The sequence below is a fragment of the Grammomys surdaster genome, unplaced genomic scaffold, assembly GCF_004785775.1.
Source record: "Grammomys surdaster isolate TR1022 unplaced genomic scaffold, NIH_TR_1.0 64, whole genome shotgun sequence".
NCBI classification, from domain to species: Eukaryota; Metazoa; Chordata; class Mammalia; order Rodentia; family Muridae; genus Grammomys; species Grammomys surdaster.
In genome coordinates this window covers 12,195,406-12,211,902 of record NW_021604566.1, presented here as the reverse complement: position 1 = coordinate 12,211,902, position 16,497 = coordinate 12,195,406, and the positions used below count along the sequence as shown (strand labels likewise).

Genomic DNA, 16,497 nt, shown 5'->3' with positions numbered 1-16,497 from the left:
GAGGGGGACTCAGACAATCATAATCAGGGAGGCAAAGTATATTAAGTTCATCCTCAGTGAGCATCATTATGTCAAAGGGCTAGGAGGAAACTGGAAAAGCAGAAAGATCTGTAACAAGACCTGGTAACCCATGCTCGGATTTTACCTTGGGATTTTGCAGGTACAATAGAATACCCATCTCCAATGCTAGAAGGATGAGTTGTGTGGGAAAGATCAAGCCATGCCCTTCTGCTTCCTGAGGCAGCCACTTCAGCAGCTATCAGGAACCTTCATCTATGACTAGCTGAGGTGTTGTGAAGATTTAACCTTTCTAGATTCCTTATATGTATTCAATAATGTGACAGATAACCTTAGACAAATGAACTGAAAAGTCAGTCCTGAGTTTATAGTCAGTAGATGCCCAATTATGTCATATGAAATTTGTGAAGTGGATTTATAGATACAAGATGGTTGTGGACCTACAATCCACCTACAATCTAGATATTTTTCAGTCAGTTTAAAACTCAGAATCTATTGTCTCACAAAGCAATGACAGATATGATTTCCAAATCAATCCATGATCACAAAACCAACCTATAATCCAGGTGAAAATGATACACACAACATAAAGTAGTAAACAAGTATACCCCTAAGTAGCAGCATTGGTACGAATAGAGAAGCAGTAAAATTTCTTAAAGAATGATACTAAGGAAAATTGATTTTAATTTTAGGACGAGATACTTGATGAAGGTTTGGAAGGAGTCATAAATGTTTTCAAAAGTGTTAGAGAACTTGTTTAGGACTCTAAGATTCCCACTTTCACCCTAAAATGGTTGGCTTCCATTTTACTTGATAGGATTATTTGTTATTCCTGTACTTAGTGTTCATCAACCATGACTTGAAAGTGGGTAAATAAAATTTTAAAAAATAAAAATGCAAGTGGACAAGGTGGAGAATGGCGCTTTTGAGGATGAAGGGAAAGGGAAGAAAAGAATACAATGATGACAAAGTATTTGCTAAGCAAGACAGAGTGAGTAAGAGGTAGGGGATGGGAAGCAAGGACAAAGTACCCAGCACCATGCTCCCTCAACCTGGGAGACTAGCCTTAGTGGAGTAGGAGTCAGGATCTGGAGCAGGAGTTGGGATCCATCAGCACTGATAACCGAAGCTGGACTGGCCTGTGGCAAAGCCTGCAAGACCACGCCCACTATGGAGCAGACTCACTTGAGAAAGTGGAAATAGGGTCAAGTGACCCACACACTGATTTTAGAACTCTGAGATTCTAAAACACACGGGAACTTCAGGCCTCCCTTATCCCATGGAGAAGCTGCTCCTTCAAACCTGCGACATCTATTTAACAGAACACCCCAGTGTACATGTCTCTGCTGAGTGCTGGGAATGACTCCAGAAACCGCAACATTGCTGCAGCCTTTGCGGATTCTGTGTTAACATTTTCACTTTTCTGCCCATTTCAGAGCTCAGCCCCAGCTCTGCGAAGCAGCCTGCTTCACTGATTAAGAACATGAACTTGAAGCTAAGCACTGGTCTAGAGCTGGTTTGACACATTTTGTGGACTTCATCTTAGCTTTCTCATTTGTGAAACGTCGGTAAATGTCTACACTGTCCATATCACATATATCTAGGTGAGGATTAATTAAGTTAGTGTGTTCAGGGGGAGGAATTGAATGTAGAAGAGTGGTGGCTATATTAGGTAAGAGCAACCTTGGGGCTGATAATACAAGATAAGGGGACACTCACTCTTCTCTGTAAATATCACTGCGTTTTTCTCACTTTGTGCTGTTTGTGCTTATTACTGCTCAGAAATAAAAATATTCATTAAACTTACTGAGTTTACAACTTTAGATATTAACCTACCAATCATACCCTTAACACTTAATTCAGAATCTACTTACTGGGATGAGGGTTAGGTTGGTGGTGGAACATTTGTTTAGCCCTTGGATTGACTGTTAGCACTTCAACAATCAAACAAATCCAGCATTAAATTATCTTATCCCAGTTAAGTGAAGTGGAAGAGTGTAAGCACAAACAATCACCTGTCCTTTGACCAGCCATCTCTACTTAGCATGGATCTGTGTTGGTCCAACAGGATGCTTAATCTTTTACCATATTTCAACTGAGAAAGCCCTTGTAAAGAAAGCTGAAATAATGAGTGTTTGGGATTGTTAATTAAATTAAGTAATATATGACTTTGATTTGGTTTTTTATGTACAAGGCATACATTACATATAAATATGCTATAAATGATACCTGACTCCAATATACTAAATAACTCAGTAAGCTGTCCTGACTTGTTGGTGAACTCATCAAAAAACTTACACAAGTCAAAGTGAGTCAGGAAGTAGATAATTTCTCTGGTTGAATTTGTACTTCTTAGAAACAAAGTGCAAAATTTGCAAGTGATAAAAGCCATTTTTATTATATTTTGACATCATAAAACAAAAAGTGGACTTTATTTGCATGTAGTTTATAGTCTCATTAAGGATAATGCTACATGTCCTCTGGCGAAGCAGAAAGGAAGAAAAGAAATGCCATCAAGAGACACAAATCCAACAACCCTAACAAACATCTGTTTCCCTTTTTCACATCTTAATAGCCTGGCTATTTTAGATACAAACATTTGTTTTGCTGACAAATGTTTCCAAAAAAAGTTAGTGGAGATTGTTTCACTGAAATGGCTTATTCTTGAGCTGAACAAATTGCAAACTTCTCCAGCATCTCCAGGCATTTGTGAAAATGAACAAGTATGGCCTGCAGATTTTCCAACCATTCAGTTCGTGGCCAGCATGTGGGGAGTGGGATGCATACTCTTGCAAACCTCAGTTTCATTTCCACAGTGAGCACCCACAGGCATGGTCAGACTAGACTGCCTCTCTTATGTTTATGGGGAGATGCCTGGCAGTTTTGTTTCTCATTCTGTCACATGGAGTTCCTGCAGGAGCACAGAGTTCTGGGCTCTGCACAAGATCCATCCCCCCCTTTCAAGTCCTTTGCTCTAGTTTCTTGTGCCTTGGCAGGGATCAGAGAGACAGAGGGGACAAATGCTTTCCCATGCATATTGAATTCCCTCTTACACTGATTTTTCCTCTGTCACTTGAAATTTAATATTGGCAAGGTTCCTGCACATCACCTTAGCTGCTAACTCGTCTCTTAGCAGTCAGGGAGTGCAAAGGGAGTCTGACCAATTTTAGTGGGGTGGGAATTTACATTTTTTGTGGTGTTCATACTAAAATTCACTCTTAATAAATAAGTAATTAGTTTTTATTTCACATTACTTTCAAATGTGTTTTTTTACCATACAACCATTTCTGTCACTCTGATTTGCTTTATAACAGTTAAAAAAAATAAAAACAAGTAAAGATTCTTTTCCTGAGAATTCAGCAACACAATTCTCATCTTACTACCTAATATTTGTTGAACATTAAATAGCTGTGTACCTTTAGGATCCACTGTAACAAAACTGACTCTCTAACATATTCTGACTTTTGGTAACTCATCAAAAATAAGTTGGGCAAACCTGTAAGATGGGGGCAAATAGAATTGACTTCGTGGTACATTACAAGGCTGTGTATAAAAATGAACTTATAACTATAAGCTCTGAACTGCACTTGAATATATCTGATTATGTATTATTCTGAAGATAATAATTGACATATTTATTAGGAACTGTTCTGAGAGAATTGGGACTAAAAATATGTTTTCAAGGCAAATTACTTAACCAAGGATAGTAGCTGGGTTGCAAATTGTATCCATATGATTTATGTGATATATATATATGTGTGTGTGTGTATGTATGTATGTATGTATGTATGTATATAGTCAGAATAGACTGCCTCTCTTACGTTTATGGGGAGATGCCTGGCAGTTTCGTTTCTCTTTCTGTCACATGGAGTTCCTGCAGGAGCACAGAGCTCTGGGCTCTGCACAAGATCCATCCCCCCTTTCAAGTCCTTTGCTCTAGTTTCTTGTGCCTTGGCAGGGATCAGAAAGGCATGTGTGTGTGTGTGTAGATAGATAGATAGATAGATAGATAGATAGATAGATAGATAGATAGATAGAGATAGGTAATAATGATAGATAGATAGATAGATAGATAGATAGATATATTGATATATGGATGGCTTGGGGCTTAGGTTCTTCCTTAAGAAAACTCAGTTTATTTTAAAAGTTCCTTTGTGATAATACTTTCAATTTGCTAAATTATTTTATACATTCTTTTGAATATGCACATTTGATTTTGTTGATTTGAGGGTTTGGTGTAAGGCACTACAATTTATACCCCAAAGCCTAAGGCATGGTGTGTTAATATTAGCAAAAGATAAAACTCCTTGAAATTTCTTTTCCTTCTTTATAGATTTTAAAATGAAAGAAATTATTGAGCTACTAAATAACCATTTAGAATCTATCATTTAAAGTTAACAAAATCATGATTTGATTTTGACACTGTTTTATGTCTGAGATTGCAAGGAAACTACAGAGCTGATTTTGGTTCAACTTTTCTTTGCTAGATAGTGCTGCTCTAATGTTTATGAATCTCTGTCTTCATAGGACCAATACACTTTCTCTAATGATAGAAAGCCATTTAACTGAGAAGAGAGAAATAGTTGAATGATCATGTTACTGAAAATATTGTATACCATAAAAATTCGCAGATTTTACTTCCCTATATGTTCAGTGAAAGAAAGGATTTCAATGGAAGTGATAATTATGTAAGCATATTTGGAGTAAACTAAGAATGAAAACTGTGAAATTTTGTGGTACTCGGAAACCCAAGTTTGAAGAAGGCTTGAAATCAGCCATTCTAACAAGGAAAACCAAGAGACTGAAGCCAAAAACACAACAAAAAATTCACAAAAGAAAGTCAATGAAATAAAAAATAGTAATAATAAAGAGAAGAAAAGAAACAAGACAGCCTTCCTTTTTCTAAAATAAGATTAGTTAATGATTTGGCAACACAGCCTGACTAACCATGATGAAAAGGGGGAGAGCAGGTTGCTAATATCACAAATGAGAGAAAGACATCACTGAAACCTCTACAAGTATTGAAATAACAAGAAAACTTATCGTAAGTCAGGAGCGTATGTCTATGGTTACAGCACTTGAGGGTAAGGCAAGTGTCAAGAGTTTGAGGTCAGCTCAAGCTACATGTCTCAAAAAACCAAGAAAACCGAAACAGAATAAAACACAATATTATAAACAACCCTATGTACACTAGTTAGGTAGACTAGGTGAAATGAACCATTTTCTTCAGAGAAATAACCTGTTGAACCTCTCATAAAAGAGAATTTAAACAGACCCACATGTATACAAGCTAATCACAGATTCAAAGAGAAATCACTGGACCCATATGGGTTCACTGGTAGTAAATATTATCAAATATTTAATGAGCAAACTATTTGAATTCTCTGTACTTCTCTAGAAAACACATTCAGTGGGAATGTTTCCCAGCTTAGGCAATGAGGCCAGCATTATGCTAATACTAAAACCAGACAAGGGCTTCTCAGGATATGAAAACTGTAGACAAGAATCTCTCATGAATATAAATGTGAAGATTCTCAGGAAAGCATCAGCAACTGAGTCCAAGAATGCATACAAAAGACCATACGCTATGACCAAGTGGGATTTATCGAAGGTATGCAAGGCTGGTCAGCACTGGAAAATGACAGAAATGCAATCCATCACATCACCATGCTAAAGAAGAAAAGTTACACATATTTTAACAGATACAGACAAAGCACTCCACAAAATGCAATAGGCTCACTCAGGACAAAGCAGGATCTTTTTCTTGATAAAGGTCATTTAAAGATAGGGACAATGCTCACATTCCACTGGATGGTCACACAGTCAGGAGTACACAGACAACACAAATTGGAGCCAATGCATTATTTTTAAAAAGAAAAAAAAAAGACATGTAGATGGGTCTGGGAGAGGAGGAAGCGACTATGGGTAGAGTTAGGGAGAGAAGTTAATAGGGGTTAAATATGTACGATCAAGATATAATGTATAGAATTCTTCATGAATTAATACAAGTATATATATTTTAAGAGATACAGTTAATCTCATTAGAATAAGGACAGAAAAAAGTATACTTGGAAACATGGCTGATCAAAAGCAGATTCAGAGATGCATTTGTGGTGTGAGAAATAACTCTTTGTTTACAAATGACAAGGAGGGGCTGTCTGGAGACCATTCAACCTGGGTATTTATCCCAAGTGCAGTCACCAAAGGTAGACACTGATGTGGATGTCAGGAAGTGCATGCTGACAGGAGCCTGATATAGCTGTCTCCTTAGATGTCTGCCAGAGTCTGACATATTCAGTGGTGGATGCTCACAGCTAACCATTGAACTGATCATGGGGTTCCCAATGGAGGAGTTAGAGAGAAGACTGAAGGAGCTGAAAGGGTTTGTGGCTCCATGAGGAGAGCAACAATATCAATCAGCCAGAGCTCCCAGGGTCTAAACCAACAACCTGGGAGCACATAGGGAGGGACCTGTGGCTCCAGCTGTATATGTAGGGGAGGATAGCCTTGTCCGGCCATAGATGGGAGAGGAGATCCTTGGTCCCATGAAGGCTTTACACCGAGTGTGGGGGAATTCAAGGGTGAGGAGGTAGGAGTGGGGGGTTAGTTGGGGGCACATCCTCATAGAAACAGGAGGAGGGGAATGGGATACGGGGTTCCTGGGTGGGGGGAGGGAACGGAGTAAGGGGATAACATCTGAAATGTAAATATAATATCCAATAAAAAAAATGACAACCATCTTCCTAGTCAAAAATAGAGAATAACTCTCTTCCCTAAAGATGGGAAAGGAAACATCTGAAATTAATGATCATAACAGGGTTAAAACGTAAAAAGTAACAGAAATAAGATTATTGCTTTCTTACCACCCTCATTTACATCATCAGGGCAGAGGGGGAGAGGACAATGGAAGAGAGAGAGGCTGGAGACATTTACAAGAACTATTTTAAGAAAAGTATAACACCCACATAAAAGAAACACAAGATATTCTAGGCTTGTGGATAGAAAAGTTCAGCATTGTCAAGATACCAGCTTGTTAGCAAATTCATCTAGGAATCCAACTGAATTACAGGTGAAATTCTAGACCAGTGTATCTCAACCTATGGGTTGCAGCCCTGTCAGGGTTCAAATGACACTTTCACAGGGGTTGCCTAAGACCATTGGAAAATATAGATATTGATGTTGCAATTCATAATAGTAGCAAAAGTACAGCTATTAGTTGTGGCTGGGAGTCATCACAACATGAGGAACTGTATTAAAGGGTCACAGCTTTAGGAAGGTTGACAACCACTGTTCTAGACATTTACTTTCTGAATCATTTATGAAAATGATTCCAAAGTTTAGATGAGGCAAAAAGCTTTGAAAAGACAACATCATTTTGGAGAAGAGTAAAATCACAAGATATTTTCTGACTTGTTGAGCTACAGTGATCAAGGCAACATACACTGGAGGGAGAATCACCATATCCGAGGAATTGAATACGGAGCTCAGAAATGCACATCAGAATGGTCAACTGATATGTGACGAAGGAGAGGTTGCAGTATAATGGAGAAAAGGCTTCTCATAGTGATTCCAGAACAACTGGGGCTCCTCATGTAGAAAAGAAGAAACCTGCCTACATCTTGCACAAAAACAAATTCAGAGTGTATCAACACACTTAAACATAAAATGAAGAGATCCGAACCACTCAGGCAATAACAAAGGAGACATTCTTAATCATGTTTAGTTTGGCAATAAGTTTTTAACACAATATCAAAGGTGTGATCTGAAAAATAATAATAATAAAACCTGATAAGGTACATTTCATTAAAAGTGAAATTTCCTCTGTGATAAATCCTGTTACTAGAAACCCATGTCCTAGATAAAGACAGTTGCGAAATATGTGTGTACCATGAGGCTTGAGGGCAAAATATAAACAAATTATTGAAATATTAAGAGAACAACCTGATTTAAAATGGACAACAGTATTGCTCAGAGACACCTGACCAAAGAAGAAATATAAGATTTGTACATATGAGAACATACCCCACTCAATGCACCATTAGGGAACAGCAAATTAAATTAAATTACCACAGCAGTGATAATGGCCAAAATCCAAAATATCAACACCATGGAGTGTTGACTAAAATGTGGAGCAACTGAAATATTGTTGGTGAGAATACAAAATAGCAGTCACGTGAAAAATAGTTTCATGATTTCTACCAAAACTCACCATAACTTTGCATATAATCAGGAACCATACTTTTAAACATCTACCAAAAAAAGAGTAGAAAACACTTGTATTCCCAGCTTGTCAATGTATAGAGAATAAATGGTTGGAGTGTTTAGCTCTAAATGGGACAGACATAGCATAACTGTCTCCTAGAGGCTCAGGAGTCATTGCAGAAGAGGGGGCGGAAAGCCTGTAAAAGCCAGAAGCAGTGGGTGATTAAAAGGAAACAGTATTTTCCAGATACAACAGGGGAACTGCACAGCAACTGTGACAGCATGCAGAAGACCTGGACAAGCTCAAGCCAGACAAAAATGGCATCATGGAGCTGGGAAAAGGGGGTACAAAGTCCCACTACCCGAGGAGTTATTGTCATTTGATAGCTGCGGGAAGAGGAAGAGTCAGTTTTATTTAAGGGTATGACCCCTGGTGTGACCTCTGGTATGTCCACTATACTCCAGGACAGCCCCCATGCCAGAATGTTTGAGCAATACAAATTGTACTTGAAGGACTCAAAGAGATAGACTACAGATAAAGCCAGATGTCAGAGATAAAGAATACAGAATATGAGGTTGATGGGCTGGGAGAGGGACATGGATCTGAGAATGAGTGGATGGATCTGTTAAAAGGGACATTGTATGAGGTTTGCAAAGAATAAAAATAGTATCTAAAAAGTGCACAGTATGAGAAAGTTGGGTCTGCACATGTTTCCCAAAACAAAAGAACAGCAGCAGCAGCAGCAGCAGCAAACAAAAATGCCCACGTTACCTCTGTGTTCACTGTATAAAATGTTCACTTGTTGAATAAGGTGAAAACAGATGCCACAGATATAGAAAGGCTGACTGCATACAACACCAGGTAGAAGCCTATACAGCTTTCCTGGATTGCAGAATACTGACTTTAACCCAATAGATTAACTCAATTCAAAAGAAACTACATCTGAAATGGTTTTGATAAATGTATATATTTGTTGACTTTAATACTTATTTCTATCTCAAAAGCCATCAGATAATACTTAAAAATCATTAGAATTCTTTCATTTAATGAGTTCGTGAATTTTACCATCAAAGTTTCTCTCATTCAGAGTGAGAAGGAAGGCAAGTTACTGCCCTGAACTTAGTGCTGGGATCCTTTGGAATTTTTTTCAATGACTTCTGACTCTGAAATGTAAGAAAGGTCAATTCATAACATTCATTTTAGTGAGAAACTATGAACTTTTAAGAAATTTGAAAAATATTTATTCCCCAGATCAACTATATTCTAGAGATATTAAATAGTGAAATTAAATTGAGTACATATGCCACCAGTATTTTTTCCTTATGAAAGCTCCAATGCACTGTCCACTCTTAAAGTAAAATCATATATACATTTTGAAAATTATTTTTTATTGTTTTCTACGTGGCATATTTTTGTGTCCAAAAAAGTAGAGGATTTGGTGGTATCTGTTAATATTTATAAATGTACCATACACAAGATTTACATTAGTATTTGTTAGACAAAACCTGTTTCCATGTTTTAAGACAAACAGCTAAAACTGACATGCTAAGATTCTGTCAGGGCACTGGCCTGCTCTACACACCACTGTTGAAGCTATCTTAAGCAAGAAAGTAGGTTCTACTTCTGCGAATAGGCAACAGGAAGAAGCTCTGACTTTGTGTGAGCAACAGCTGCTATCAGAATCCATGAAACAAAGGGCTACCATTTTTAAAGTTAGGACAATAGGGTGAAGTTGGAGAAAAAATGTAAAACATAGAAGATTAACTGAGGGAATTACACATAGAATGCTTGGAGGAGATTTGTCCCACAAAGAACAAATCAGTGGGGAAAGAGAAACTGAAAAGATCTGTGGATGGGGAAACACTTGTCTGTTGGACCTTGGGCAGAAGTATGAAAACGGCCCACACTGGATACACTGCTACAAAAATCACAGTATGTCTGCAGCACAGAAGGACGGAGCCATCTTGTTGGTTGGCACAATTTCCCTTTGGTGTTACTTAACATTTTTCTTTTCAATTCTTAGCAATGTAGTGCTGGGGTGGAAAATGTTGAATAATAATAAAAAATGTTAAATTATAATAGGATAACTTATTTTCATATTCCAAATGTGGTATGGTATTAAAATATTCTTATATTAGTTATTAATAACAAGTAGGTATTTTTAAGTATATGCCTAGAGGCCATGTGCTAAGTATACCATATCCTGAAAAATGAGAAATTGTCAAATAAATAAATAAATAAATAAATAAATAAATAAATAAAATCTCTCATGCTTTTGATAAGTTCATATACCTTATATCAACATTTTTCAATGAATATATACCAATAACAGCAATACATAATTGTGCAGGTCAGTGTAGTTAAGTGTTTATGAAAACTAGTCAAAATGACTCAACTTCCTGCATGAGTTTATGACCTCAGAAAAATGCAGTTAAGCATTGAGAATCCAGCCAGGACTAATCAGAAAGCATGATTACCTGCTGCGGGGTCTGTGACCGCCTGACTCGTGACGCCAGAAGGGGGTTCCTGGAGTTGGTAAGTGGCATTGGTGGACGGTGTGGTTGGGCTGGTGTTACTGCTTGTCATGTAGTGTGCTGGATAAGGCGAGCTGTTATAATACTGTGCGTACTGACCCTGGCCAAAGCCGGGATACGACGGGTAGTCCTACCAAACCAAAGCACAGGAGAGCGATCTGTTAAAGCACTGCCGCTCACTCCCTATACTGCAAAGTCAAGTCACAAATGCTTGTGTTTACGTGTCTTTCCTGAACTCATATAAGCAAGTACATAATCACTCGTGAGCTCAGGCTTGCAAGCAAAGTTTAGGCAAGGATGCAGTCACTCTTCAGAGCTTCCATTCCATGCCATGGTACAAAAGCAGGAAACCCATCTGAAAACCACAAATGACTGCTACAGAGATTGTATAAAGAAAAAAAATGTTTAAAAAACTCAGGAAAGTGCCCACTCACATTTTAACATCAACAATTCTTCCTTTATGTAATAAAATCATGTTGTATTTGTAAATGTTTCAGAAGTTGAATTGCCTAATTAAATTACCTGCTGTGAGCTGTTAAATCCAGAGGAATTGGTGAGTGAATTATTTCCTGCATATAATCCTGATGATGTGGTAAAACTGCTACCTGAAACAGAGCAGAAAGACAGCTTGCTCAGTGATGTACTCAGTCAGCTGGGAAAACGTCATTCCCATAAGGCTGGGGTGAAGCCAGCTCCATCCTCTGCCCTGGAATCTACGTCATGAATAACATTTTACTTTCCTAAAATAATTTACAATTTTAGGGGATGGAGAAATGACCCAGTGGTTAAGCACTTGGTGCTCTTTCAAAGTACCCATAACCAGTTCCAAACACCCACATCAGGTAACTGCAACTTTAGGGGACCAATGCCTCTGGTTTCCTCTAGGAGCTACATTCATGCACGCGCGCGTGCGTGCGCGCGCGCACACACACACACACACCACAAAATAAAAATTAAATATTTAAAAAGATGGTTGACACTTCAATTATACTATATTGTAGTAAAGAAGCTTAAAGTTCAGAGTCCATGAGTAATTCAGAAAAGAAACAAAAACAAACTAAGGTCAAAGGTATACATTTGTCCAAGAATACCAGTCAATACATTTTCCATTTTAATCTGTAAAACACACTGGTTTTTACGTCTTTACATAAAATATGCAAAATATAAATGGAGCATTTTCTTCCCTGGAGCCATTTCTGCTCTGTTCTTTTAGCTAGTTTTCATAAATGTTCATTCTCCTTCCTTAAAATAAAATAAAGTTATATTAGATAAACATTAAGGCTAGCTCAGAAACTGCATTGCTACCTCTAAGGAGTTATAATGCTCCCTGATGTCCTTATTTATGGGACCATTATAATGGGCCTTTGAGAAAGCTCTCATTATTTTATTTCACAGGAGAATAAATGGCAGCACCTGAAATTCTTAATACAAAGAAGATTAAAGGGGAAGATTTACTGCCACAGGTGTGGCTGAGAGCAACACTGGGTGTCCACATTGTTCAACAAGGAACAGTAGGTGCTGTGCACACACATCTCCAAGTTCCTCCCTTACATCATTCATTACGCTACTGCTGAGCTGGTCCAGATAAAAACACAGTCGTCTTCTGATGGTCTAACTAGCAAGCATTTCTAAAATGATTAAGCTTAGAGATGAACAACTGTGTGTTTTTAAAAATGTGTTATACACTGAAGTACACTGTCACATGGTACATCTTTATGTACCAGACAACATAGAATTTTACTGTTAAGAATTTACTCTTGGGAAAAACAATAAGTTTATTTAGGGAGCTCGTTAGCAAAGATGCTTGCTTTGTCACTGCTTTCAACATCAAAGCAGAGGAGTCCCAACCCTTCAAGGGCGCTGCCATGAAACATAGTACAGATTGTCAGTGGTATTGGTGACATGAGATTTTTTTCCATATTATTTTATAAAAGCACAAACTAAACCAACAAAAATACATTTAATTATCTTATTTTTAAATACACTGGAAACATGAAAATGTTAAGAAGTACAAAAACTGGGCTGGAGAGATGACTCAGCAGGGCCTTGCTGCCGAGCCTGATGACCAGAGTTAAGTCCCCAGGACCACATGCTAGAAGACAGACCTGCCTTAGGCAAATAGTCTTTTTATCTCATGTATGCAATGGTTCACATTCACCCCGATACATACACACATATAATAAATGAGTCCATGGAGCTAATGTAGACTTCTAAATTTTATACTCAGAGCCTACACTATTTCTAGGATTTTTTCAAAAAGCGATTTTTGAAAGAGTAGAATTGTATGTCAAAGAGTGTGTGTCTTAGTCAGGGTTTCTATTCCTGCACAAAACATCTCGACCAAGAAGCAAGTTGGGGAGGAAAGGGTTTATTCAGCTTACACTTCCACACTGCTGTTCATCACCAAAGGAAGTCAGGACTGGAACTCAAGCAGGTCAGGAAGCAGGAGCTGAAGCAGAAGCCATGGAAGGATGTTACTTACTGGCTTGCTTCTCCTGGCTTGCTCAGCTTGCTTTCTTATAGAACTGGAGATACCACCCTTGATCACTAATTGAGAAGATGCCTTACAGCTGGATCTCATGGAGGCACTTTCTCAACTGAAGCTCCTTTCTCTGTGATAACTCCAGCTCATGTCAAGTTGACACACAACCGGCCAGTACAGTGTGCTAAACAGCAAATGTGTAGGCAGATCAAGGAGAGAGTCTTCAATGGGAGCTCATTCCTTACAGGTAGATTCATGGCTAACACACAGTGGTTACTTCTCCAACTATTTACTTACTATTAAACATTTAAATAATGGCTTAACGGTCAGGACACACAGCTGTAGGGTTGTTAATTTTAGGAGGTGCTGGCATGAGAGCTCAGAGGACAACCCCAACTGTCATTCCTCAGGCACCTTCCAACTTTTGGAGGCACGGTCTGCAGAACTTTGCCACATAGATCAAGCTAGTTGCAGAGCAAACCAACGGGTTCTCCCATCTTTGCCTCCAGTCTCATTTTCACTGGGATCTCAAGAGCACACTACCTTGCCTGATGTTTTACATGGGTTCTAAAGATCAAAACTTGGATAACTGTTAAATACTTGCTAGGCAAGTGCTTTACAGACAGAGCCTTCTCCTAGGCCAGATTAGAGTTTTGAGGCTTGAATTAAGAACTGCCTGGACTCTGAACAGTTCACCTACATACTCTAAAATATGATTTCCTAATCTTTGAATCTTAAGAGGGTTCTCAAACAACAAGTGAAGTAGTCTTTCAAAAAGCAAAACAGTTCTTCCATACACAGAACAGGGAGGCATTATTGTTTATCCCAGACCACACAAAATTCTCCATTGTATTTATGCATCTCTTCCCTCTCATTTTCCAAATGAGAAAAATACTTCATCTCTTTGCATATTAAAAATTCTTCCTTCTTTATTAAGTATCTATGAATCTCAAAAGCCAGATCCAAGAATTTGTTATTTTTAATCAGCAGGGGAAATATTTTCTAAGGTAGTTTAAAATGCACTTATCACACAGACTCATAGTTGAGGTTTCCTCCTTTATACATTTTAAAAATAGCCATTCTCCCAAGTCACCAGAACACCCCTCTTGGCCAAGGAACTCGCTCACACTATTTACACTCCACACAATGAGGTTCCAATGAACAGTCTATGTCCAACTGCATATGATAATCATATACACATGAACCAGTAAGTATTGGGCTCATTCTGATGATTCTGTGGGACTAGAAGGATGACTAAGACTGCCACCACACAGGGCTTATCAGCATGATGCCAGTTTTATGTTGTTCCTTTCCCTACCTCCTGGCTGGCCTAGAACTCACTGTGGCTGGCCTCAGACCCAGAGATCTACTTATTTCTGCCTCAAGCTGGACACCAACAACTAGTTTATTTTGCTTTTCAAACATCAGCTCTCATGAGGATATGATTTTTTTCTGTATTTGTATATCAGAGAACAAGTAGTTAATGATAGTGATATACCAAAAAAAAAATAGTGAGCACTTAAAAATCCCTTCTGAAATCAATCTAAATTTCTTCTGCATAAGAGTACACTTTTCTGAACTTTCACTATTATATACGTTTGATAGGAAAAAAATACTTTGGGTTACGACCTGTTACTTTAATTTAAACTATACATTTTTAGGTTATGACTTGCTACTTTCAGTTAAATGACACATTTTTGGGCAATAAATACTGACCTCCATAATCCCCACTCACCAAGAAAATGAATAAGATATAGAAAATATATTTTTAAATGGATGTTTTCATTCCATAAGTTATTCACTGGAACAAAGTAGAAAAGACTATGGAAGCTCTATTGGCACACACAGGCCACTAGGGCAGGGCCAAGTAAATCACAGTTCACTACTCCAAATGGTACCCAAGTGACTTTCCAGACATATGCTGCTTCTAAAACTGTGCACTAGCTGGAAGGCAACATCAGTTATAGTCATTTGCAGGCTGAGATTCCATTCCACTCGGCACGCTGAAGCAGGAGTTTAATGGTACCCCAGTGACCTGTGAGACTTAATGCAACTTCCAAAAGGATCTTACTTGCTTCAGGGAGACGTGTACCTCCTAGAGCCTGGGGGTTAGGCCATTTGATTTGCTAGAAGCAAGATTTCAGGGATACTCTACCTGGTTTCACATAGTGTTTGGATAAATATCACTGCTTTCTAGTCCAGGACTGCTAACACTAGCTGTTAGCCCTAGGCTCGGCTAGCTCCCTTCCAATCTCTGTCCAGTGCTCTCCTGTTCTCTTCCCATGGAGGCACCAACTCTTCCTCTAATGAGCATGACAGATCCTGTCACCCCCGACTTGAAAAGTAACTGTTAGTGGCTCCCTGTTGCCCTCAGGATAAAGTCAAGCTCCTTATGGGGCTTATTTATTAGGTCTTAGCTGGTCTGGTCCCTATTTATCTTCTAGATTTGTTTGATCTTTTCCTAGCAGCCCTAACCACACCCCAGATACCCATTCTAGTCCAACTAGTGGCCCAGCATGTTGTTCTCTGAAAGCTGCTCTGCACAGCTCATTTCTGTAGTCAAGTCCTAGCAACCTTAATTCTGCACTGTCTAGAAACCTGCTTCTTCAGAAAGCCCCCAATCTAATTCTCCACCCATTTCTGTATAAGCCTAGATCATTCTGTGTTCCATTCACTTACCCACCTTTTTACCTATGAATATCTTTGTATCATGTATGTATGTGTATATGATCACATCCATGGCTGTCAGTATTTTAGGCCAATTACTACTAACTCATCTATAAACAGACAAGCAGTTATATTTGTTAGTCTTTTCTCTATGAGATGGGAGTATAGAAATGTTATGCACACTGGGCCGTGGTGGCACATGCCTTTAATCCCAGCACTTAGGAGGCAGAAGCAGGCAGATTTTTGAGTTTGAGGCCTGTCTGGTCTACAGAGTGAGTTCCGTTCCAGGACAGCCCGGGCTACACAGAGAAACCCTGTCTCAATAAATAAATAAATAAATAAATAAATAAATAAATAAATAAATGTTATGCACACATACATGTTTGAGTTCATAAAGACACAGGGGTATCTGCACACTACATATAAAATATCTAGATAGCAACATATATAGAGGTATAGTAATATTTTTTAAGTAGGCAACTTTCATTTTTTCTGTACCTGTTAGGTGAATGCTCATCTTCACCATGATTTAATATTCCACAATTTTGATATTTTTATTACAGAGAGAGAGAGAGAGAGAGAGAGAGAGAGAG

General features: G+C 38.4%; 1 protein-coding gene across 7 annotated transcripts in view; it reads right to left on the bottom strand.

Moving 5' to 3' along the window:
* The window catches only part of Eya1 (EYA transcriptional coactivator and phosphatase 1), a 144,077-nt gene that overhangs the window by 75,980 nt on the left and 51,600 nt on the right, over positions 1–16,497 (bottom strand). For all 7 annotated transcript variants that reach the window (XM_028769336.1, XM_028769347.1, XM_028769330.1 and 4 more), the window contains 2 exons: positions 11,278–11,360; positions 10,699–10,885 (listed from right to left, as the gene is read on the bottom strand). In XM_028769336.1, coding sequence (XP_028625169.1) covers positions 10,699–10,885; positions 11,278–11,360 — 270 coding nt within the window. The remainder of the gene's footprint in view (positions 1–10,698; positions 10,886–11,277; positions 11,361–16,497) is intronic.